Genomic DNA, 26844 nt, shown 5'->3' on the forward strand with positions numbered 1-26844 from the left:
CAAAATATTACTTGAAGACAGGCCAGAAGAAAATTGATCATCGGTCATTGTAAACCATTTTATGTAACGTTTGTAATACCGTATTAAGTCAAATACAGCTATTAAACACAGCAAAATAACTGCTGCACGACCGGTATTCGGCAGCAGTAGTAATGGGAGAAGCCCTGAAGAAGCTGTATGGGATTCGTGGCCCCGGTGTTTGCTGTAATCCTCTGTTTATCCTGCGGTTTGAGCAGGGCTCAGTACCAGTGCAACTGTAGCTGCTCAGCATTTCCAGGTGCCTTCCCAACTGCAGGCGAGTCCCTGTTGCAGTCGGCGCAAGGGAAGGAGGCCCCAGGCACGTGCAGCCCGCACGCAAACCTGCGCCTGTGTAAAGCAAACCATGAATCGTCTCTAAGCCAAAGCCTGTAAATAGAGTATAGCACAAAAGAGTACAAGAACCCTCGCGGAGGTTTTCTGTTTTCTGTGGGCATTATTCTTCCTGTGCGTGCTGCAATCTGTCATGTAAAAGAATCTCCATTTTAAATAAGCCCGTAATTACATACTTACCTGCACCGCTGGCTTCTCAGTGCACACACAAAAGCAGATGAACTAAACCCAGTTCTCCAGAGACCAGACCACACTCGATTCTTCTAAATCCACATTAGTGGAGGATTGCCACCCAGATGGTTTCCAACCAAGACAGCTCAGCTGGGAATGGGGGATGTTTCTTGAAATTTGATGCAGTTTTACTTCTTTCAGAAAAAAAATCTACAAATACTAGTTTACTTACATGGAAGAAGAGATCCAGTTTCTCAACAGTAACAGCCCTTAACATCTTGAATCGTGATTATTAGGATTTTACTAGAAAAGCAGCCAACCTTCACAGCTTTTAAGAGCATCATATGAAATGTTATGGAGTACTGATGGGGCTAGCTGAATCCATACTTCATACTGCAGTTAATTTTCCATTTAATGCTTAATGGAAACAGCATTCTTCAAACAACATAGATAGTCAAATGGCTTTAAAATTAATAGGCCAGAGCAGGGACTTTGTGGGGAAACCGGACAGGACATTTTGTGAACTGTATTTTCAGCTTTTTTTTAATATGTGAAAAAGAATTGATTTATTGAAAATTGTGTATGTCAGCTCAGATATTTTACAGAGAACTGGGGAGAAGGGGGCAGGAAGGGGAGAAGAGAAATGGGAGGTATGTGGAGGGCAGGGGCTTCCCTTCCCATGGTACAGTGCAAGGTACCAGAAAATGAAGATCTGTAACTCAGGAGATGGCTGTTGTGACCTGCGCCGCTGTCATTTCCCCTGTTTTCATCTTCATGCCCTTTGTGCCCCTGTTCTACCCTGCAGGGCCCAGATGCCCCCAGTGGATGGGCAGAACAAACTTACCAACTGGCTTTACCATGATGGAAAAAGTTTCTTAATGTTTGTCGAGATGTAGGCAGCACCACTGTCCTACATCCAGCTATTTACAATAGCTGAGGACATGCAAAGCTGAACCCAGGTGAGCATTGCATTTTCGGCCACATTTAACTCAAATTCAGCTAACGTGAGTGGAAGAAAACATCCCTGCCCGTTTGGTCCCCCAGTCCAGGTCCTGCATGGCCTGTCCAGTGCTACCAGCCTCTCTGTGTCCCCTGCTGCCCAGCTGCAGGGTGAGCTCACCCCTCAGGGCTCACGTGTCAGCAAAGATTATCTGGAGTATTTTATCAGGTGTTTCCAAGAAAATAGTCTCTTAAATTCTCATCTTTCCTTGAAATGAGTTGTCAGTACATGGTAGCGGCCCTTGGAAGACCTGCTAAGGAAATCAGCTGAAATTAGAGGGATGTGCAGTAGACTGAGCATGCAACGCTTTCTGCATCCATCTAGGGGAATCAAAGTTGTTTACATATTAGGAGCTTCCAGCAGTAGCAAGAACATGGACCTCCAACAACAATAGCTCCATTGTCAGAAACAGTAAATGTGACCTTTGTTCCCCCGGGATGAAGGACAAGCGCTGTCCTGCATGTCACCCCACAGATTTCAGCTGTCGGCATTGCAACACAGCTTTTCTCTCTGGAGGCAGGACTCCGGCTGCCCCGTCCCTGGCTCTTCTACACACTTCCTATCTTAACTATGGACAACACACTTTATGCTCTAGTTTCCCTTTTTTTTTTTTTTTAAATTGGGGCGATACATTTCTACCTGCCTAAAATAGCATGTGGATACATGAATTATTGCCTGTGTGATGCTAATAAGCATTGTGATGGGACATGCACAGTGACACAGATTTATAGATGCAAGTCTGTCAGTGGAAAGGGAGGGTTTGGATTCTCACGACCACAGAGTACCTGTAGCACAATGTAATAGCATGTATCTTAGCGCCATAGAAAAGAATAAGATTGCAGACACTAATGACAGTAATTAAAAATTTCTGTAAGAGCTGTCCAATCACCTCTTCATCTGAGCAAATTACAGTGTGTTATTGAAACTGTTAGTGCAATAAAATGAAGCTAAAAACATTTTGCATTAAAATAATCAGACATTGATTTATGATGTAAATTGTAAATCGGTAACCTATAACACACACTAATTGTTTTTCTCTCTCTAGAAAGGTGTGTTTCTGTAAAAGATCTGATCAAGCATATGTATTTGTTCACATGTCACCCTCCAGTGGCTAACACTACTATACAAGACATAATAAGGTGTATAATCAGGTAACCTGCTATTGATTGCAACCCAGAAAGGACACTTGTTCTTATACAGAAGCGGGAGGATGGCCACATTTGGAGATTTAATTATAATTAGACCTCTACATGTTTGCTGGACATTAATTTTGATGAAGTACTTTTTTACTGTAAATGCTTCGACATTGTGCTCTGATAAATAGAACCAGAATTTGTACAATAAATGTAAATTTAAATATTTAGTGTGTATAAGCAGTTTATAGCCAAGACCAACTGTACCAGCTCCACAAAATACCTCCACAATGCAATTAGTATCTTTTTCCTTTTTTCTCTCTCCAAGGAAAAATACATTTTCCCCTTTTAATTTAACAGGTTTGTATCTCCTTGTGCTTTGCTGTAACTTCCTTATTAGTAAAGGCTGGGTGCAAATGCATCCTGCATGTTGAATTGAAGGTGGTCATGTCTGATCCTATTCGATACCGTGTTTCTTTGACACAAACTGGTGAGACCATAAAAATGGAAAGAATGAGAGGAGGAAAACCAAAGGAATAAATACAGCCCAGGGAGAGAAAAAGTGCAGTTGATAAATGCCTCTAGGAACCTATATTCATCAGCGCACTAAAAGCATGGCTGAATGTGGTCAGTTTTGATAGAAATCTTAATGATTATTCCAAGTATACGTCATAGCAGATCATTCGGAGCCCAGAGCATTGTGATGCACATTATGGGAGTGTAATTATAATGCTCATTTGAGTATAGTCATTCCACAAAATGCATAGCAAAAAATGTTGATCAAAAGTAGCTGTTGATAGAGAGTAGCCACTTTTAAAAGCTCAAGATCCCAGCCCTTTCACTCTTGGGTTTTGATTTATATTTTCCTTTGAAAACACAAAATAGATTAAGTCACATCATAAAGAAATTGCTTACAAAATGTTCTGCAAATGCATAGCTGTGGGAAACAGGAGGCTATCAGAAAATAATCAGACATGCTTACTGCAGTCTGGTTTTTTGCCCTTTTATATAAGCTTTGCCACTGCCTCTTTGTGAATGCTGATTTGCATCGCCTCCACCAGCCTTCAGTGAGATGCGGTTGCTGGGAGAGGATGGGAGTGGGAGGTCAGGCAGTGGCTTAACCTTCTCCCCAGGGATCTCTCTCCTGGCAGCTCCCTCAGGAGGGAGGACGCAGGGGGACAGGTAGAAAGCCTCCCCTGGGGCTCTCTACTGCCTGCCAGGCGGTCCCCAGGGCACACCTCAAGGTTTCAGGCCCTTCTTGTGTTTTTTCACAGCATGAGGGAAATGCCCTCTCTCTGCTGCAGGGAGCCCTCACCAAGGGCATTTTCCTTGCTAAGGCAGGAAAATAAATGTATATGTTGAGCCCCAGGCATATTAAGCCACTTCATTCTACATAGCACAGTGTTCATGTCTGTAGTCCATCAGCACCTGCAAAACCGCCTCATGAAGTTTCTGGGAGGAGGCACCGACCCTGGGGGCAGGTAGGCAGCTGGGGCAGGAGCGGTGGGATGCAGCTGGGGGGAGTGTAGGTGGTGCTGGGGTGGGAGTTGCAGAGAGGGGCCGCACACTTTACCCCTGGCTCTGAGCCACCCCGGGCTGCCACTGTCTCCCAGCAGCGTTCCTCTGTCCTCCGAGATGTTCATCTCAAATGCTCTGTGTTTATACGTACTCAAACATGATCTTGGCAGACCCTTATTAGTGTTATTGCCGTAACAGACTTCTCCTCCATAACCTCTAACTTTTTGCAACAAACTGGCTTGAACTGCTAAGCTTTGGCACTTCATTAGATAAGAAAATTATGTAAAAACCCTTCTATGGTGGACACTTATACAGAAAATAATTCTGTCAGATGTAATTTTCAGAAGTAGCACAGCTATTTGGTTCCATTTTAGTGACATGAGATGTCAGGAGGTCTCTCGGTTTGGGGGTTTTCCACATTTACAAAAGCAACTGCCCGTCTTTCCCAGCCTAAAGTAATAATAATAATAATAATAATTAGGTCAAAGTGCATTCTCTAGCACAATAAAAAAAATCAAGTGCTTATCTTTGATGCATGGTCCAGTATTCTTGGCAGCAAGTTTATAGAAAGTCTTAAAATACTAGGGGTTTGATCCTCAGCAGCATCAGCTGAGCTGGAGAGGAGGACAGTGGTAAAGGGGTGCCCCGGCCAGGGGCTGTTGCTCTGAGTGAGGAGGGAGGGGGGACGCAGAGGGTTTGGGCAACTTCTGCTCCTTAAATCAGCTCAGCAAGTTGCCAGATTGTGGTCAGCGTGTGGGGTTTTGGTGTGTGCTGTCAGACATGGCCCCAACTGCTAGAAAATAGTCAGTGGGAGCAGGATAGAAAGAGCAAAACTGCAGTAGCAAATATTTTCTTTAAAAAGTAAATACTTTTACTTTAAAAAGTAAACAATGTCCAAAAACACCTATCCCTGTTTCACACCAATTGCAGCAAGAAAGCAGGTTCTCACGGGGTGTTAGCTCAGCCGTGGCAGCGCTGGGGGGAGGCGTGAATGGGTGCTCTCCCCTCCCAGCTGAACAGGAACTGGGTTTGCTTTCTCTAGCATTTCACAGAAATAATCAACCAGCAGCAACGATACCTGTGAACCCCAGCCCTGAAAACCACCATTCCTGGGAGCATAGCAGTGTTTTGTCTGCTGGCATTGCATCACTGAGATCCGGGTGTAGATGGGGAGACAGAAGGGCCACTGGCATCCCCCCTGCTACAGGCAGGTCTCAGCAGCATCAGCGCAGGATGACCAGGTCCCATGGTCATCCCATCCCACCCAGCCAGTATGACCAGATCCCCCCCAGCACAGAGGTACAGTGCACCGTGGTGGCAGTCAGACAGGCTGAATCCCTGGCAGCTGCGTTCCCCAGCGAAACGGGGTAGGATGGCCACCCCATCTCCTCTCTCTGACCATTACTTCTGTTTATCTTCCCGATGAGTGCAGTGCAGGCGTAACGTTTCGGTATGTGCTTTGAAATCAATATGAGGCCAAAGCAACAAATAGAAATGTGGCAAAAGAGAGATTACAGCGCTGCCCAAACCAGTCACTGAGCTGGGTGAAATTCCTGCCCAGGCCATAAAAAGCGACCTCTGCAGCTCCACTGCCCCGGGATGGATTGACAGTCTACTCATGTCCTAAAGGGTTAGGGTGAGGAACAGCCTGGAGTCATTTATGATTTTGGCACCCCTTGGACTGTTCAGTGGGCTGTCACCTCTGCGACCATCATCCTTCTGTGAATTTGCAAAGGCTCCATGGGAAAAGGGCTTGTGTGAGGGGTTGAGCTGGGAGACGGGTTATTCTGCTGTTTCATCCTCTCCCCACCCCGGCAGATGAGCAGCTACAAAAGCCTTCTGAGCAGCTCTCCCCCTTTCAGAAATGCCTTCGGCTCTGTCGAGCAAGTTGCATGTGGGCAGCCCTCTCATGCAGCCTTGGCTGCATGTGAACAAAAGCTGTCTGTGTTTGCAGGACTGGGCAATGTTTTTGCTCCAGCTCACATTCACGTGCTGCCCGCTATGCTTAGGAGCAGAGTTTCACAGGTGCTGGAACCGCCAGCGGGTTTGCAGCACAGCAGCACACATGCCTCCAACCTGCAGGACACCGGAAACGCGCCTTGAGAGCACAGTTGCTTGGCTCCTTCCCTGTACAGCACCACAACAGGCTGCTGGGCTGGCTGTTGGTCCCTCTGTGGAACGGTTCCCCAGGACACTTGACTCTTATGACCAGTCCCTCTGACGGTAGCAGCAGGTACCCCAGCGCTGCTGGGGAAATTTGTGTACTTAAGAAGCCAATATCCACCAGGGTCAGACCCAGCTCCGGGACACCTTGCTGAGCTAAAGAAGAATGATTGCTAACCTCAGTGTTAAGTGCCTGCTCTCCATCCTCCTGTTTTTCTTGTCTTCTTTTTTTAAAGACATCCTTAGGTACATGGGAAAGAAAAAAAAAAAGCTTAAAAAAATTGAACCACGCATTTTGTTGGCAGAAAAAGAAAGAACTCTCAGCATTATTTTTGCTCGTGCCATAAGGACAGCAGCTCCGGGGGGAAGCCTGTAAGGTTTCAGAATACCAAGGACCGTAATGCGGAGGTTAACCTGCTCTTCCTGTCTGAGCTGAGCACCGCTTCCTCTCTCCCAACCCACCTGCAGGGTTAAGAACTAACGGCTGGAGAGAGACGCTGCTGTTCACCCTGAAACCTTTCTGCCTATGTCTGGCATCCAGAGGGAGCTGGGCAACTCTTGTGATTCCTGCAAGATCCAGACTAAAATGTTGCTGAATGAACAAACAGATTGTGTGTAAGCTCTGACAGTCAGTCTTGCACTTTAATTAAAAAAAAAAAAAATTATATCTGATTTTGTAAAAATTCTTCCCATTGGATGCAAATACTCACTCACTTTGTTCGTCCAGTTCTGAATTTGCCTTCAGGAGTTCTCCACTATTTTTCATCATCCATTCCAGCAGCCATCCCAGAGCTGGCTTCTTATAATTCAGAGCAATTTAAACTGTGGGAAAGGAAAATGCAGGTACCTTTTGGGGATTAAGAAAACAGCATGGAGATATGAAGACCAAGAGAAAGGAGAGCCAGGAAAACAAGGGGCGGCTCTACAGCAGTGATATTTTGTGCCACTTGCAGAGTCAGCCATGGAGGGAAGGTGTAGCACTGCCCAGGATACGTGTATGGACGGAGGGCAGTGTGTCCAGCTCCTAGTGTGCAAATCTAGACATACTGGTACTTAAATACGATTGGCTTTAACAGACTTGTAAGAAAACCCTAAGAAAACGCAGCATGGCTCCTTTCCAAAGAGCAGACATTTGCTGAGGTGTAGTTGCCCAAGACAGTCTGATTTTCCACATTGCTGTGCACGGTCTTCTAGCTGCGTGTTGGTAAAACATGGAAATAAATTGCTCGGCTTCGTAAAGTACTGGGGGGTGAAAATGTAAGCACATTTTGACTTATAATGAATTATTACCCAGATAGGGAGTAACCACATTAAGAGTGATAAAAATGAGATGGAAAACTAGATCTCGCTGAGACTTTTTTCTTTTTTGACAAGTTCACTCACTGTTGCTTTAACCAGCAATGCTGGTGCAACAAGAGGATTTCTAATCAGTCACTACTGCATGATTGTTTAATTTTAATAGGCGTGATCAATACCATCCGCTCCTCCTTTAAATGCTAATGAACACTTAATACAACAGATGTGGACAGACAGTACATTGCAGATTAAAATTAGGCACAGCATTAAATTGCTTACAAACAGCAGAGGAATCCTGCTGGACATCTTGACAATCAACCACAGACAGCTGATAAATCTTGAATTGCCACCACCAGCCCACAGTGTCTGCTGGGTAGGGCCTTGTTTTCAGGCTTGTACAACTACACTGCTATCCTCATCACCCTGGAAGAGAAATGTACTCTACCAAACTCTTGCAATTTCTTTCTAGGATTTGTGCAGGCCCAACCATGAAACAAGATCTTGCTTCCCGAGATGCGTATCTGAATTTGAATAACACAAGCACATTTCTAGCAAGTGCTCTCAGGTGCGGTTACTATCAGCGGGTATCCTCCAGCCCACTTTGGTCATGGCAAGAAATGTTAGGGAAGGATCCCCAACCTAGACAAAATGCCAATCTCCCGCTAGGTTGTGACAGAGAAACATCTAGTGGTGGATTGTCCATGTCCCCCAAATTAGTTGTCAGGTTCAGTAAATGAGGGCCAGAAGCTGGGTTACTAACTAGCTTTCAACCAGTTTGAAGCCACAAGAAAGCGGCAAGCTTTGTTATCACAGAGCTTCACGTGCAGCCCCATTCACTTCCAGCTAAAGCTTCTTACTATTTTTTCTTCTCCTAACTGTTGTCAGAGGAAAAGGTGCTTAAATGAGAGAGATCCAATTCCTGACACCTGGTATCAGTTGTGTCCTGCTCCATTGGTTTTGGTGTACCCTGTCCTGAATTCATGAAATGTGAGTCCCAGTTCACTCTGGTATATATTGGGAAACACACCACGGGGCTCAGCTGTCATTTGGGCTGGTAGGAATCAGAGGGAGGAGAGCTGCATGTACCCCCAGCAGTGGCCTTTGTGTGGAGCAGGGAATTTACATGTCCTTTTGCACGTCCAGTGATGGGGCTATGGTGATGGGGGTCATCAAGGGGGTGACGCACCAGCATTGCTCACAGCTCCTCCAGCATCGCTCACAACTGCGTGCCCGTGAGCACCGCTTGGCATGGATGGTATGTAGCACCTTGTTCAAAGGCATCTCTAATTTACAGTTTCTTGGTTTTCAGAGGGTACCATGTGTTCCTTTGGGTTCAGCTTCCTTTATCTGTTTCTTCCTTTTTTTTCCCCCTCTTGCATCTTGGGAAACCCTAACTTTTTTCTTTTTTTTCCTTTTTAATTGTGTGAAATCAACTTGGAGTGAAAAGGCCAAGAAACTTTCTGACGACAAGTGAGTCTACAGCCGTGTCTTTGTTCTCAGTGGAGCTAAAGACCACATTAATCAGAAACTTTGCTGACCTTGTCTTTACTACCTGAAGACTGAAAGACAAAAGCGACACAGTCTGGCCACATTTAAAAATTCAATTAAAAAATGCCTGCTGTCCAGGGATAAACATTATCATAGACCTCAGTGAAAGGCAATGCCTTTTTCTCCCTCTATTTTTATTTTTTTCCCCAAAAGAATAAAGCCTAGTTTTTGTTTCTCCTTCTGATTACGTCAACTGTGTATGTGACAGAGTGTGCTCAGTGGTGTCGGGTAGCTGGTGGCAGGGCTTTTAGTAAAGAGTGAGGTGAGAAATTCCTGAGAGGGGATGGCAAGCTGGAAGTGGAGAAGTGAAGCTACTGGAGTGGACCTGAAGAAAAATCTCCCTGCATTCCCGTTTTTTCAGACTATGCTGGTCTGATAAAAATACTACCTCTTCCTATAGCCCTGGCAGAAGCAGATTGAACAAGGGATGAGGAGACCCTGCTCAGAGCCAGACTCAGCGTCTGGAGACATAAGCGAGGTGAGGGGAGATGTAGCAGCACAACTCCTTCCCTGAGGATGAAACAGAGAGCCTTTCATTATGGCACCCGGCTGTGCCTTACTGATTTTATTATTGAAATATTAAGCAAATCAGTGAATATCCAGCCAGCTGAGAACATGAGCAGCCAAAGGGAAGGGAGAAAATCAAATGAAATCCCTCAGTGCTGACTGTGACAGGGGGAGAGGTGAGCAGCTCTCCCCTTTCCACTGGTAGGCCCCAGGCCGTGCCGGCCAGCGAGGGAGGTGGCGTCCCGGCTTCGGTGTGGCGAATTAAATAGGAGCCAGCATATCTTCTCTAGGTTGAACGTTCAGTTAAATAAAGGGTCAGATTCCTCCCTCAGAATGTCCTCCGACCCCGCCAGCTCCCCCTGAGCCTCTCCTTCCCCGGCTTGCCGGCAGTCTGCCTGTGGGGCTTCTTCGCATGCTGCACCTTTATCCACCCCCCCTCGCTGACTCTGCTCTCCCCTTCGCCCCTCCTGGGCTCGCTCTCGCCCTGTGGGGGCATGCCCGGGATGACCTTGGGCTGGGGGGGGCTGCGGGGGTACCTGCGGTGTTGGGCGGCCGGGGGGGCCACTGGCGAGGAAGTCCTGCAGGCTCTTCCCGAGTGCCGAGGGGGCACCGGGGAGCTAGTCCTGCTGTGCCGCCCGTCCGAGGAGCTGCGGGAGTTACCACTGTGCGAGGCGTTTCTGCCTTTGCTGGCAGACCTGTCCCTCTCCGAAGGAGTGTCGGAGGCTGTGCTGGAGGTGCTGCTGCCTTTCGAGTTCAGGTGCAGGTTCGAGAGGTTTCTCATCAAACTGTGCGAGAGGGGAGAAGAGTTTCTGGAGTGGCTGATGGACGTGAACTGGTAACTGACGGGACCGCGCGTCCTCCTCACGGCAGCGGCGTAGGAGTCCTGACTGCGAAGGTAGGGCAGGTAGTGGGTGACGGTGGTCGGGCTGTGGGGGTGGCCGTGCTGGAGAGAAATGGCTTTTGCTATTTGGTGCATCCGCAGCGTCTGCATCCACTGGCTGTCAATGCCTGGCAGGGAAATGGAAACAGAGTCAGCTTTCTGTGAATTGATGGAAAACCGCTCTCTGGTTTACCGAAGGTGTGAGGTTAGGTACCAGGGTTTCTCTCGGAAGAACCTCAACATATCTCAAACCATGCTTTCCCTCCCAGCCTTGCAGCTAATAGTCCTAGGTTTGAGTATGTTCAACATTACGGTTGAACATAATGTTGGACTTTTAAAATAGCAAGTGATGCAAATATTTCTGATGCCAGTGCAGATTATGGAGCTTAAACTAGAATACACTTACTGAACCATCCATTTGGCTGTTCAGGTGGGTTCCCACTCCCAAGTGTCTCCCCGTGATTTTAACCCAACCTGGTTTTAAACATTTCCTGTGATGCTCTTGGCAGCCTCGGCAGATTTCTCCACAGCTTTCATTGCAAAAGAGCCTGGAGACCTCCAGAGCAGGCATGGAGTGGGCACCCCAACGTGCCAGCACCACTACAGCATTGCCCTCCACCTGCGTCTCTCCCACCCAGCACAGTCACGCCATTTGCAGCCGAGCGCAGAGATGGAGGCGGTGCAGACCCCAGTGCAAATCCCTGCTGTGGCAGCCAGACTCACCTCCTCTCGCTCCATTTTCTCTTCAAACTGCTACACACAACAACCAGAGCCACTTCAGTTGTTATAGTTACTACAAATTCAGAAGTCAATCCACTTTGCATGCTCCAGATACTGAGTCTAAGCCCCAGCTACACCTCTCCATCTGGCTTCATGCAGAAAATCAATGCTGTATGTGGAAAAGCCGGTGAGGCAGCAGGCTTCAGCCAGGATAGTTCAGACAGTGCTTAACTGTGAGCGACTCAGGGTATTACAGTTCCCTCACACCTACTGTCACAGCCCCGGGGTCATAACAAAAGTTTTAGCTCCCAGAGATCAGACTGAAGTGCTTTTGAAAGTCAGTCCTGTGGTTTGCATGAAAGCCTATAGCAAATACAATAGTTGTAAATTTTCCATTTGAACTGCAAGGGCTGCCTGGTTTGCTACTTTATGGGTAGAGCAGAGACTAGGAATTCCTCTTATCCGAGGCCACAGCTCTGGCCAAAAACCCATGGGGAGCATCTTAAATAATTTTGCTCTAGAGAGATTTGAATGATTTGTCATTAAAGATTGCTAATATCATTCCAACAGGAAAGTATAACCCCGCCAGCTTGAAGCAGCATAAATGCAATCAGAATGTTGTTATCTTCAACAGAGGACCCCAGCTCCTCTCTTGCCTTTTGCTGGTTTTCCAGGGAAAGACTTCCTATGCCGTGGGCCCTCTGCCTCTCGCTGCAATGCTGCATCGGCCGTGGGGAGATTTGTGGGAGCTGGGTAGTGGCTCTGTCCTTGTTAGGATTGTTCCTGTTAAGATGTAATGGATGGTCTCTTCCATTCCTCCTTTCCCCAGACTTTGCTTGAATCCCAAGAGATTTAAATCACTTCAACTTAATGTCAAATATGTCAAAAGGAAACTGTCTTTCCTGTCAAAGTGCGAGTGTGACACCGCCACAGCAGATAGCTCTGGCTGCACTGAGAGATGAACCTCCTTTCATGGAAAGACAGATGGGAATTGCCTTCTCTGCTTCTTAACCTCCTTGAAAGTCACAGTTTCAAAAGAAACATGCATGCTGAAATGTACTGGCTAGACACCATCTCCTCTGCCATTCTCCCGTGCCCTCCTACCAAGGCTGTGGATGTAAAACACAGACCTCATAAACCTGGAAGCAGCAGGCTCAGGACTTGAGTTTGGGTCTTCATTTGTTATCAACTCTCAGGTGGCCACCACATGCCCTGTGGGACCAGTGCCGATGCTGTCCTGAATGACGGGCTCCCTTCAGCGCCTTCAGGCTGTTCAGTCCCTACTCCTTATGGCCAGCTGCAGTCCCCAGCCCAGGGACCAGCTGCTCAGCAGGGACCTCCCAGTGTGCCCTGTGGGGCTGCCTCTCACCTCTCGTGGGCTGGGGGGCTTCTTCCTCATATGGTCTCTGAGCCACAACTCTGTACACTGAATTAAACGCTCTATGTGGCAGCCCACAGAGGTAGTACCTTCACTGCTGGTTATTTTAGCCTCTTAGACAGATATTACCCTTACCTTTGTGCTTGGATTTGGTGGTGTTTTAAACCTGGGGTAGGTGGTCTGGTAAGGAAGACAGGCCAGAAGGTTTGCTAGAGCTGAGGCACAGCTTTCACGCTGGCTAGTAACCCACCTCCTCTGAACTGTGCCTATTCACTTGGGTGCTGACAATACATTAGTGCCCTTCGTGTAACTCCTCCATGTGCCAAAGGGACAGACAAGCTCTCCCACCGCTCACCGCAAAAAAATGAAAGCAGCTCAGCTTACTGCGGCAGAGCCAACCTGTGAAGATAAAACATGGTATAGCTGTATGGCTCATCACCCCAAAACCAGGGTAACCTCCATCAGCAGAACTAATCTGCAGAGAAGATGTATCCTTTAGGACACACTCTAGGTCCCCTCTGTGTTACAAAACACAGTTGTGTTGCAAATGGATCACAATTGCTTAGGAATAAGGGCACCCATTTTAGATGTGTCTGTAGTCTAAACCCAGCCCCTCTCAATTCACAAGGCCATTCTTCTACATTTAGCAGTAGTGTACAAAATTGGAGAAGTTCACCCTCCGCTGACTGGTATCTTGTTCCAGCTCCTGTGCTGCCCCCTCAGCTGTCCCAACCCAAACATTTCTGTGGCCCTACTGTGAACTCAATCAGAAAAACAGCTTTGGCTGACAAACACCTTTACAAAAAGAACAGTAGATCTTAAAGGCAGAACTGTGCTAGAGTCAACTGAGTTGAGTTTGACTATGTCAGCGGCATACTTTAGTTAGGAAATGAAGACTGCAGTGTAGAGCCCGCTGTATTATTAAATTTATCTCACTGAACAAGTCAAGCCCCAGAAGCCATAACGAACACTATTCCAGAAGTCAGATAATGATGAGCCAGGGTTGGCTCAAATGGGCAGGCTGAGCTGTGGAAGAATGCAGTGGGAAGATTTCCACTCTTCCTCACAGCAGAGCAGGACATCAGCAGCACCTATGGGGTCTGCCAGGCTAGCAGCATGTACCTGTCAAAACAGTGTATCGCCCACAGGGGACTTTTTGCCACCCCACGTGCAGTTTCTGAGGCTACAGCCTTCATATGTGTGTGTCCCCTGCAAGAGTGCTGGCCAGAGCAAGAGCAATCTGCACCCACACATCTCCTCCAGGAGGTGCCCTGTATCCAAGCAGAACATCCATGCAAAGCTGCCTGTGTGCTGGGTGGCCAAGAGCAGGAGGAAAGAGCTGGCCGAAGCACTCCTGCTGAGTTTGGGTTGCAGGGAGAAAAAGCCAGGATAAAAGCTGCTGAAAGCACCGGCTCCCAAAATCCTCAAAGCAGCTGTGGAAAACTCCATTATTCCCAACAGATAGAGGGTAGAGATGTGTGAGACTGTCTCCTTTCCCAGCAAATGCCTTCCTGACATCCTGGTTGAGAAACACATCTTCACCCCAGGCCCTGCACACTTTGTGTGGATGCTATAAATCAGTCCAAATCCTTTTGCTATGTCAATACACTTGGCTCCACAAAGCTGAGCACTCTCTTGTCTTGGTGAAGAGGGGCGGATTTGGAGGAGAAGGGCAGATTTGCCGGCTGATCCCGCGAACCAGCGTCCACAAGCAGACTTTGGAGAAAAGCAGGCCTGCCATCATGGAAAGGCTACTGCGGATGTGTACACTTATGCCAACAGAGAGGGGATGAAGCCTGGACCGTAGGCAGAAACACCTCTCCCAATGACCTGCTACACTGGAGGGGATCGAAAGGTTGACCCAAAGCCGACCCAAGGAAGGGGTTGAAAAAGTGTCAGGATTTAAGGCTGCTTACTACTGGAAGATGTGAAGCATTCAGGGTTTTGAAGCAGAAGGATCTGAGCTCTGTCTGCTGTTGATGTGCAACTGCAAGTGACTACAGTAGATGAAAGATTTGTAGCTAATCGCCATGGACTGCTTCCAGCATGTTTCCTAAAGGAGCATACAGGTCATCCCCCTTAAATCCCATTGTGATATAGAAAGTGTTACTACCCAAAGTTTAGCCTTTAAGCTAAGTCAGACATGCCAGGGTGCCCCTGCATGCATCTACAAAGACACCACAAGGACCACAATGCCAATTGACGCTGCAAGATATGCTCTGTTGTTGGAACAGAATAATGGCATTGACTTTTTGCTGTTCTCCCTGTATACGCCTTGCCCATGTCAGCAATAAAGTTTGCGTGTACTGACTTACTTGAGTCGGATCTGCTCCGTGAATTCCCCTCCGAGTTGGGGAGCGAGGTCTGTATCATGAGCTGTACTGTCTCGACTTCGTCCTGCGCTTTCACCTTGCTCCAGCAGATAGCTTGGATATGCCTGGTGCTTTTGGGAGCTCTAACATCACTCTGCTCAGGAAGGACACAACACGCATGAGGACATAATGCACATGAGGACGTAACAACACACAACCCACTAAGCTCTACTATGAGGGAACTTCCACTACTGCCTGGGCGGCAGCAGCATTTTCAATATAGAGTCTGTTTTGCAAAACCACTTAGCCAGTTCTTAAGTATTTTTAGACTCTAGATAATTTTGGCTGGTATTTTGTGATTATGCTAAAAATGTGGTAGTGACTAACTGTTTCAATTCATGTACCATGTGGAGGAAAGATCTGAAGGCCTTCCTCTACAAACACAAAAATATATTTTACTAGTTATATTAACGTGAGGGTCAAATGGGCAGTGCTTTCTGCTAAAAGAGGTAGGACTAAGCAGGTATCCTTGCAGGGGGACCCTCCACAAAACTTTCCTGGAGTATCAAGCTCTTCAATTTGCTGTTAAGGGCCTGTGACTCCTGTGAGAAACTTCAGGCTGAAAGAAAACTACTGTTCTTCACCTCTGAGACAGGCAAGCAAGGTCCAGGATTTCCCTGTATCTCCATCACTGCTTGAATCCTTGCTCAGGACAGAGCTGGAATCTCAATTATTAGCCTCCTTGTGATGCACAGCATCAGTCTTTATAAAAACACTTTTGTAAGTAACTGCAAACTCTTCTTACAAAGGCTAATTTCTATCAATCACATTAAATTGTCTTCCCGGGTTTTATTTTATATTATTTTACTCTTGCCCTTTCATTTCCTTTCTTCTCCTGTTGCTTCTCTGCTCCCCTAATTAGCACTTAATTGAAAAGGTAAAAAACAGTCTCGTCAAGTAATGCGAACAACACTGACCATTACACTTAAAAGCAAAATGAGTTTTTGTCCTTGAGAAAAAGAGCTGTCTCTGTAAACCTCATCCAGCTTTTGCTCTGAACTTTAGATTTTACAATTAATTATAAGCTGCTGAGACTTGATTATAGGATATAACAAAGCCAGAGGATGCTATTTCCACACCTCCCACATAGGTTTTATCTTGGACAAACAATTTTTTAATTTGTTTTTTAGAGCTTACCTCATATGTAACAACACATTCTACAGACTGGTGTTCTTCTATCCCTACAATCCATTTCTCCATCACAAATGGTGGCTGAAAAAAACATGGTGGGAGTTTTATAAGGTGCTCTTCATCTCCTGACTTGTTTCTGAAACACCCCAAAGATATTTTCAACATTTGCCTTTTTTCATCTGTTTCCATATTGTTAACATCAATACTTTTCTTAAAATCTTATGAGACAAAGCAATATATTTTGGAATTACTTACTTCCTTGTTTACAAAAGGAAACTGAGAAGAGATTTCTATAAATAACAGACAGTAGGTAAGACAACATGGAATGTTTTCATGGGGGCATAAACGTTCTTCATTTTTGTGCACGTACAGATTTTTTTCTGCTAGACTTACAGAGGCCAGCAAGAACAAATACTTAGAGATTCTCGGAGATATTCCCTGACAGATACAAAAAAATGTTGAAGTATGTGAAAAGTTAATGTTATTGTATCTAGTTATTAGTTTATTTAACTTTAAGCCTTTTTTTTTTTAAGGAAAAAATTAAAATGTCCAAGATGAAAATTAAACAGAAAACTATTTTGCAACAAAAAAACCCAAAAAACAAATAAGAAAAAATAATAATAAATTAAAAAATCACAAGTGTTGTTCCAGAAATGACTAACTATAAAAATAGTATTAGCGTGAATTAAATATGAGAATCCTTTTTGGCAAATACTCATATTTTCACATTTTCCTTAAAATTCTGACTGTTGAGAATCTGATTTTCAGTTTTTCCTTCAGAAAAAATAACCAAACGTTCCCTCAAAATTTTGCCCAAAAATTCACAGTTAAAAGCATTCAGGAGTTTGGGGGTTTTTTTAATCAGTGCACATTAGAGCAGCATCCTAATTGGTAATCAAGCTGTATATTTTTTCATTTAGAAATTTATTTTGTTAGCTATTATCAAGTGGAGCATATTAATAAAAACAAACAACTAAACAGCAAACAGAATGCCCTCTGCATTAACAAAGCTTCTGTCGCTTACGGTAAAAGCAGTCTAAATGCTGGCTGGTAAATATTTACAGGCAGGTTCTGAAATAAGGTAAAATGCCCAGTGACACTGAATTGCAGATACTCAGTGCTGTACTGTCTGTTGATGGGTTTCAGTCTTTGCAACCCATCGTTGCATGAAAGAGGGAGTTTTAGAACCATGTAAAAGTTCTAAAACCGTGTCAAAAAAAGAAAGAAAGAAAAAAAACACCCGACAAATCACATGAAGTTTCGAACTGGAACATTTAAATCACTTTCTTCTCTTGAAAAGGAAAGTAATTTTTTGAACATTCGTTCCTTTAAAAGGGGTAATAAATTCAGAGGATATAACATGGAATTAAAACAAGAAAATATAAATTAGTTCCTTCTCTTATTTTTCTATTGTTAACATTATTGTCAGCTTAAAAGAGAACGAAAATACCTAACTCCTATTATGATACAAACCTGTTTAAAATGTGCATTTTATTTAAAAGCTGTCAAGAGACTGAGCTTCTGCAAGCACAAAAGTCGACTGCTGTGGTATTTTAATGTCTTTGTTTGAGATCTGTGAATTCGTGAAAGCTTTAAGGCTGTAAATACCTTTGTCATCTTTAAAATCTCTACATCAGGTAGGTTAGTGTTGAATGTCACATCTTTTATGTAGGTTATTGCAATTTCATCCCCGTCCATCTCCATGTACATTTTCCATTTACAATCCTATGAATAATAAAAAACGAATGCTGGATTGTTAGAATACAAATAAAAAAAAAACAAAATGAAACAAAACCGAAAGCCAAAACAACCCAAAACCTAATCCTCAATATATGGGGGAAAAAAATAACCCAATGAGAAAGATAAGGAACATATACGTATTTGAGAATATGCATGTTTTCCAGTAAAAGTGTTGATAATGGAAAACCCTGAGGTTCTCTTCTTCGCTCTCCTCTTAGCTCACCCTGAGAGACAGTCGCCACGCTGACAGGTCTGGATGTCTTCAGAGGTGTGGATCCCCTGAAGGGCCCCAGGAGGACGGTGGCTTCACCCACCTGGACGGACAGCCCGTTCGAGCGGGCGGCGCAGGAGCTCTGCAACACCTGCGTGGCGGTGGAGGCACAGGGCAGCGATGGGAGCTGCCACTCGGGGGTCACAGCCAGTGCTGGCAGCCAGCCCCAAGGACACATCCTCCTGGTGAACCCGGGAACAAATGACCTGTGTCTGTGAAACAGACCGGTGTCCATGAAACACCGTTAAGACGGTCACTCAAATAATGGGCAAGAGGATGAGCTGGTTATTACAGCTCAATTATTTCAGATACTGAGTGCCCAGCTAGGCAGTGAGCATCCTCAACTTTTGCTCACCTCCAATTGCACTATTAATTACAAGCAAACTCAGCTTAGAAAATAATCATAGTGAGTCTAATAAACCAAAGCGATGAAAGGTATCCTTAAATAATCCCATGAGCTGAACATGGGGCCAACATCCAACACTTTTCACAGGTGTGAGCCTGCAGAAGCTGACGGCTCTGGCAGCATCTTGCAGCACATCCCACGTGGGCTGAGTGCGGGGATCAGGGTTCGTGCCTGTGGCCAGGGAGGCTCCCACTGGGGACCGGAGACTGCCCGTCCATGGTGCAAACCAGCCAACTTTTGCTGGTGTGCCCAGCAGGTGCTTTGGGGATTAGATACTGTCCGGTGCACTGAGCTCCTCCAAAAATCAGTCCCCTGAGGGACAACAGGGCTGCAGTGAAGCAGAGTGTCTCCATCTCCGTGCAGGCAGGAGGGGATCTGCCCTTCACAGAGACAGGAGCTCCTGCAGACGTGCCAGGGGTTCAGGAGGGTCTGTGTCTGCCGCATGCTGCTGGCCGGGCAGGTGCGGTCTCAGCGTTTGCAGGATGCAGTCTTCTCAATTCTGCTCAGAAAATGCAAAAACTTTCAATGCGGACACAGATGGCCGCTTAGGGCCAAGGGCTTGCGTAAGCAGTTATTTGCACACACAAACGTACAGCAGCCTAAAAAGTATCCGTTCGCACATGCGATTATCTGCTAGTGTTTGCACGTGCATCTCTCATAAATGTAACGTAGGAGCTCAGCCCTCAGAAGTCTCAAAGCTTTCAATCAGGCATTGAATTGGCAATTCCAAGATAAAAGAAAACTGGAGTATAATCATTTCTGAACCGCAACAACAGATTATGCTTATGAAAGCATTTGGCCCTGTGTGTCCATCTGTCCCCATTGAAAGCTTCCGCGTTTTACGAGCAGGGTGGACGTGTGAGTTGGTTTTCGCATCGCCCCGGTGCGAGTCTGAGCAATGGGAACCGCGGTCCAGCAGTCGGGGCACCAGACCGAGACTCGGGGGCGCCAAGTTCAGTTTCCAGTTCTGCCATCGGCTTCCTGCGCAACCTGATAAGGCACCGAAGTTGCCCTGTGCCTGTTTCCTTATCGTGGACTGCATCTCTTTGCATGTCCTTTTTCTGTCCTGCTTTTTTTGGGTTGTGAGCTAACCCAGGGTTACGCCTGTCTCTTCCCAGGTAGCTACAGCATGACGCATCAGCCCTGACGTCGGCTGAGGACTGTACATGCTATGTAACTGAACAGCAACAGTGAAGCGAGTTGTCTTTGACACCTCCTCGCCTCTCGAACTGTGCTCCCCTCCCTGCCCACACTATCCTTGTTGCCAGACTTTTTTGCAGGACTTCCTAAATGCATGCTACCTGGATTCCCTATTGCAGATCGAACCTGAGGTTAGAGACAAGATGCTTGATGACATTTGTAAGTTTTACAAAAACACCTGAGCCAAGGAAAGAACAAAACATTGACATAAAATACTATCCTCCAGTTAATTCAACGCATCTCCTGCCGTGAGACCAGTGCCAAGCACCTGAGAGCCAGAGCCGCACCTTGTGCCAGGGCTCCTGTGCCTTCACGACTCAGGATTTTGTGCTGTTCACTCACATCTCCCTACAGACAAGATCTAACAAACATGAGCTCATTTTAATAAACAACATAAATCAAACAACCATCTCTAAAGAAAAGGCTGACAAGCTGTCTAAATCCAGGGTCTGGCAGGCGGTGGGCACCTGCCAGTGCCCGGCCACTCGCCGGATCTGCCGCACATGCAGGAGCCCTCTCTGTGCGGTAACAAATCAGGCTGCCCCACGCAGCTGTGGATGCACGAGCCCTGCACAAACACCGCCTTCCCCGGCTCCAAACTGCAGCTTCAAAGAAAGACAGACACTCTCCCGTCCTCCAAATCCAGCCCCCAAACCTTCGGTCCTCCTTGGAGTCCTCTCCAGCCACACTGCGCAGATACGAAAAGGGCAAATTACTACACTAAGCATACCCTCTCAGGTCACTCAAAAATACGTGTCTTGTTTTATTTGGAAAGGTTTCATTTTGCGTTATTGTAAAACCATCAGTGGAAAGGGGAAAGAGAGAAAGAGAGAGAGAAAGACAGCAAAATAGAGGAGAGAAACGAAAGGAGAGGCTGGGAGAAAAAGAGAAAAGATAGAAAAGACAGAAAGAAAGAGAGAAGGAAGGAAGGAAAAGGAAGGAGAAAAGACAGCAGCTAGGTGACTTTTGAATCGAGGCACTTGGGAAATATCTAAGTAGGCGGCTACTTGTCTTACAAACTTGGTAACCATTTTGTTCAACCACACAGTAAATAATGCGAGATTTGTGTGCTGCAGAAAGGGACATATTCCCTGTTTTCCAGTCGAGTTCTAGGTTCTTATTTAGCAATGAATAGGAGAGAGATGCTCAGCCACTTAAGCAAAAATTTGGCTAGAATAACCAAGTATACGTATTTCAATTCTTTGATGAATTGGAGCCATAAGACTTCTTGGATCGAGACTACATTTAGTGCCAGACGTATGTGGGAAAATAATTTGGAAATGGCTTGTTCAAAATGTCTGGTTGATAAATATACTTACACAAGTCCTTCAAAGAGATTTCCCTGGACATCTTGTAATTCAAGCATTAAAATACCTCCCAATATTTACCTGCTCGATTTTGATTTAAATAAAGCATTTCAGCTTTTTGTTTTTAAAAAAAAAAAATCTCGTTTCAGAACTGAGAGGCACAACCAGCAAAACTTTGTGTGCAAAACATTTCCAAATAACACTTTGACAAAGCCAATAAATCAGCAGCCTCTGCAAATGATTGTAGAAAAGAAAAGCAAATCACACATGTATTTTGAGCCACTTCTCAGCTTTGAAACAGAAAATAAGAACACTTTAAAAATTAAGTCTCCAGCTTACTGTGGTGACAATACTCCTTTAACCCCATATGCACTAACGTCTGCAACAAAAACCGAAAGGGAAATGAAAAAGAGCAGGCACAGGCTTTAAACAACAAACATGTCTCTGCAACAACAGCATAAAACCCTTGCTGGGGAGACACCTCATTTTTCAAGGAGGCCCAAATCCGGGATTCGTTTTAAAATCCGTGGTTGCAATAAACCTTTTTTTTTTTTCCCAAGATTGAAGAAAAAATGGAAATGGCATTGTAGCAGGCAACTGGATATTAGAAGAAAAGTAAGATGTAACGCAAGATGAAACAAATATGAAAAAAATGTTGGTCATGCTGGTACTAAAAGTAGTAGCATGTTGATGATTTAGGTCCCCAGAAGCTCCTTTACATTCTTAGCTATTATCTATCTCAGCTGCTGAAACCTGCTGTTTTAAAGGCATTAGAGTTGAACATCTAGTGACAGCACTTGGGTTATTTATCATTATGTATCACCGTGCTACACTATATTTTATTATTCTGGATTTAAAGGAAGATAACACAATTATGGTTAATTTGCTTCTCTTCTTTATATATATAGTGTCATGACCCACCACGGCTTTGTCCCATGAGATATTTTTAACCAAAAAGAAATCCACAAGAAACTCTCCCTAAAAATTCCATTAATAACCTCTTGTAGCGTGTATAGGTTGCAGGGTCTGGAACTAAGAATGTTTTAATCTCTTCAGCAAAACAATGTCTCATAATGATGTACAGGACTATTGCTGCACTGATGAAGAATCATACATAATTCAGCACCTTTCACTTGGCACCACTGTGATATCCTCATTAGCAGTGGCTCACAGTGGCTGTCAGATGGTGTCCATGCGAATGCAGGCATTATATTGTCTTTGAGATGTGCAGCTGCTTCCATGACACTGCCAGTATATAAAAACATGACGCCAGTTTGTTTTATTTAGTGCTAAACCTTCCAGTTTGTAAAAACAAGGCTGACACAGAGCCTGACATGAGGCAGTGAAAATAATTAGCTCTCATTTTCTCAGCCTCCTATTTCCTTCTCCCCGCTGTGTTCTCTTTCCACTAAACCACCACATGTCAGTCGAAATGGGAGGCAATTAGTGGGCTCATTTCAGTCCCCACAACTGTGCTGAAAAGAAAGTATTTATGATGGCACAATGAACAGCTGAAAGATTAAATAACATTTGCCTTTTGAAAAGAAAATGACTTCTAGCTAAATGGGCAATTTTTGATTATTCTCAAACAAGCTTAGAGTAGTTGGTTTTTAAAATACAAGAAAGGAAAATGAGTCATTTTTAGGTGAAAGAATCAAATAAAACTTGACACAGTAATGCAAATAACTGATGTTTTATTGCAAAATATGTAAATGTGTTATACCCTTAACAATAGCTGGTGTCTCAGGTCAGGGCAGGCTGTTGCCAGCCAGGCTCCAGCGAGAGAAGGTGGCTCCACCGCCGGTTTTGTTTCAGCTGTGCAGGCAGAAAAAAACAGGGGCGGAGGGGAGGCCTTCCGAGAGAGATGGTCTTAAAACGTACAGAAACAAAGCAAGCAAAAGATATATTTATGTTATCAGTTGCCTGGGTGCCTCCTCCGAAAGCCGGAGCCCTTACTCCTCTGTGAGGCAATAGGCACTGGCTGGCTGGAGCTTCGCCTGGAGAAGCACGAGGCCTTTTTAACACCTACGCAGACTACCCGGCCATACCAAAAATATCCATCCCCTGACAGTGCCTTTCTTTAACATCCAGCGCTGTGAAGCTCTGTGCCGCCACAGAGGGGAACATAACGGTAAATACCAGGTGCCGCTACAGGCTGGGGGCTGGTGCCCCAAGAAGAGTGGGTTGCAGCAGCTGAGACGGAGAGCTCTGCGATAACAGCGGTCCCGAGCCTTGCCGTAGCGCTTACCAAAAGCTGCCCTTGCCATGTGATCAGAAGCAAATGGGGATTGCTGCGGTCGCAGGCATCATCATCCACACGAGCAGCCTGCTTGCGACAGCGGGATTGTAAAGGTGGAAGCACGAAAAACACGAGTCCCTTCCCTGAGGGCTGCGTGGGTGCCCTCCCGTGCTGTCTGAGCCAGCCCTGTCCTCCAGTGGCATTTCCCGTGGACCGTTCGTGGGGACAATGCGCTGGAGCCATGCAGGCACCACGTCCCCACCAACAGTGGGGCAGCGTGCGGAGGCTACAGCTCACACACGGGGGCTTGCAGCCACGCGGGACATCAGCCACGGGGACAAGGGCGCGCAGGAGCTCGGGAAAGGCATGGCAGGGCCGCTGGACATGTCCTGTGCATGCCGGGAACAGAGGCTCCTCTTCCAGGCTTTTGTCTGGAGAGGACATGTGCCAAGCCTACAGACCACTGGGAACCTGTCTGTGCTTCTGCAGACGTATCTGTGACCGAGGCTGTACACGTGAGAGACAACGTGTGGAAGGCAGCAAGTTAATTCAGAGTGGCCAAGGTATAAAAATAAGCTTGAGATTAAGAAGTCTAGAAAGTCAAGTGAGCAAATTACCTAGCTGAAAAGTCTATATGCCTCTTCAGGATTACGGAATCATTTCTGATGGGAATCCCTGGCTCAGCACTGCCTACACAAGGTGTAGGCTTGAGTTTGACCTCAGTTACACATGGATGCTACAGCTGGAGCAATCTCAGTGGAGGTGATGGAGTTATACCAGCTCCACCTCATGTAAAAACAATACATGGTCCAGAAAAGCCTCTTTGAAAGAAAATACAAGGAGCTCAGATCACCTGCACTAAACTTCTAACACCCTACCACTGATACACCTCCTTGGCGGACTACGTTAACCAGTTCCTAATGGTGTATATTTAAATGTGGCTGTGGTTTTATTTTACAGCTTAAGTAATTTTTTTTTTCCTTCACAAAATATTTACCCCTTTACTGACTACTTATTAGAATAGGAGCAAATCTGTGAAAACGGCACACAAACACAGCTACTTACTTGAGATGTAATTAAAGAGAGAGGCTTTAGAAGATGAGGTTTTGAAATAAGGTTAAATAACCCCCCGTTAGAAAGTCAAGGTACTTGCAAGTATCTTGCACAGGAAGGCTCAGATAAAACCAATTCCTCTGCCAGCTTTACTTACTGAAGTGGGTTAAAATACCTACAGAGCATGGGGAATATGTACGACTGAAAAACTACAAAACTGGAATTTTAAATTTTAGACCTCGGCCCTTGCTTTATTTTTTTTGCCACATTTGTAATGTGAGGAGTACCTTACACGGCAAATTAAACTGGTGATGTTATATCACGTCTGTCTGAACTAGGAATTATTTTTAAGAAAGTAAAGGTTTTATGAGTGTTGATGTAGTGGGAGGGTATAGAGGAAGAAGCAGCAGAAACGGTCTCAAGTACTTGTGAAACTGCATTCCAGTTACAACAACTATTTCAGTACTGTTTTGTCTAGTACTGCCTGCATTTTGCCAGCCCGGGTTTCTCCGCATGAAGAGTTGGTCACAATGTCTCTCTAAAGTAGCCTTAATATTATATTCACTTTTGCACTACACATTTAAATAATAGCATTAAAATATATCCCAGTTTGGATATTCAAGGCTAGAAAATAGTTCACACAGTTAGCAGATGGTTTTGAAGAGGCTCTGCTCCTTACCTTGTCAAACGGAGGGAGAGGTAACTGGGGAAAAATAAGGCAAAATGGTGAGCCAACTTCAAGGCTTTGTGTTTGGATGTAGGTCAGATTGTGCCATGCTCGGTAAAAAATGAAAACATTCAAAGGCATGGTGAAATCTGCCCTTTTGAGGACCAAAACTAAAGAATGTATCAACAGGAGACAAAAAGACTGTAAACCATCCTTCTTAAGAAGTTGGGTGATTCATCAGTGCAGAGCCGACACAGCTCAGACACCTTTCCCTGATTGGGAAATTTTAATGAGCCACCTAGGAGGAGAAAGCCATTGAAAAGTCCCTCTGCAGTTCTGCGAATCAGCTCAAGCCACAATTGCCAGGGTTTGTTCTTTTACCCTCTTTGGTATCTTGGAGTTAATTGGTGTGTCCCCCCCTTTTTTTTTTTTAATTTGTGGAAAAAATTCATATAAAATGTCTAACTCTATCACCTTTCAGCTCAGTGGGAACTGTGTACAGAAAGGTCATTAAAAGGAAGTGAATGGAAGTAACCACATAACTCGAACTACAAGTTGGAAAAGAAATCTCTAAAAACCAGGTTAGCTTTGCAGCGCTCACTCCTGATGCATTCGGAGAGCACAAAGGTCAACTGAGCTTTCATCACCTCCAAAGATGCTGCTAAAAAGGGAAGGAAACTGTAATGAAATGACTGCATCTGTCAGCTGGTCAAAACCAACATAATCCCACTAGAAGATGCAGTTTAAATTAGGTAACAAATCTGAGGCTGGTAAAGTTGCGTACTGGGAAGCCAATGTTTCATTCAGTGCACAGACAAGGCTGAACATTCAAATGCCATCCTGAAGTATATTCATCAGGATCCTTGCTAAAAGGTACTGCCATTCCTAAGGCCCTTAAGTTTCTGCCTGCTTATGGAGAAGGTGCACTGGCTGTGCTGATGGGGCTCAGTGCAGTGCCAGGGAGGGGACACCTGTGCCCCGAGGAACCATCTTCACACCTGAGACGGTGCTGTGCTCTGACCAGGCAAACGCATCTGAATTAACCTGCACCCCTCAAATGGTTTGTGGGTCCTGGACCAGCTCATCCAGCACTTTTATGTCCTGTGGCATTGTGGTATGTCACGCTGCATGTCGAGGCTGCGCCCACACCAGAGCTTTAGTTCGGATCAGGAGCGTGTTTTTGTCCCATGTGTCTGTCCTGTCCCATGCTTTGGCGGAGCCACCTCCGAGCACATGGACAGGCTTGCTTCCAGGTGCAACTACACCAGAAGATGCACTACAATAACCAATGGGAACTCAGCCCAGGAGACCAGTGCAGAGCCAGCCTGAGGTAAAACCTCCCAGCGTGACCTGTTCCCTCTGTTCTCTACACAGAGCCCTTCCTGCTGCGCTGCATCAGCGCCCAGCTGAGCCTAGTAACCTCCCTTGATGTACACAGGTCTAGCAGTCTACACATCACCTGGGGAGCACACGTTCTCAACTCGTAACCCAGATTTGAGCTTATTGCCTCTTTTTTCTCATGGCTAAAACAGGAGAAAAGCTTCTTAGCTAGGCAGCTGGTTATAGGGACTGATTAGGGTAAAGTTCCTTTGAGAAATTTATTTTTAAACTGATGTAGGACAGCTTTTTAGCTATAAAGATGGTGGAAGGTACGATCCCAAGTGCTTCTGCTGGCCCAGTTTTACAGGAAGAGGCATCACTCTTTTACAAAAATGGGACAGTAAAAGAAGTTTAAACCCTTCGATCCTGGTTTACCCAGTATCTCCAATTCATTT

At 45.5% G+C, this 26844-nt stretch overlaps 1 protein-coding gene across 1 annotated transcript in view; it reads right to left on the minus strand.

Annotated features, from left to right (window-relative positions):
• Positions 1 to 9735: 9735 nt before the first annotated feature.
• MAP3K20 (mitogen-activated protein kinase kinase kinase 20) overlaps positions 9736 to 26844 on the minus strand; it is a 96532-nt gene continuing 79423 nt past the window's right edge. Inside the window, exons 17-20 of the mRNA XM_076342595.1 lie at positions 17795 to 17911; positions 16193 to 16267; positions 14999 to 15149; positions 9736 to 10713 (exon numbers count right to left, since the gene is read on the minus strand). Coding sequence (XP_076198710.1) covers positions 10034 to 10713; positions 14999 to 15149; positions 16193 to 16267; positions 17795 to 17911 — 1023 coding nt within the window. The 3' untranslated portion in view covers positions 9736 to 10033. The remainder of the gene's footprint in view (positions 10714 to 14998; positions 15150 to 16192; positions 16268 to 17794; positions 17912 to 26844) is intronic.

The sequence above is a fragment of the Aptenodytes patagonicus genome, chromosome 6 (genome assembly GCF_965638725.1).
Source record: "Aptenodytes patagonicus chromosome 6, bAptPat1.pri.cur, whole genome shotgun sequence".
Lineage (NCBI taxonomy): Eukaryota > Metazoa > Chordata > Aves > Sphenisciformes > Spheniscidae > Aptenodytes > Aptenodytes patagonicus.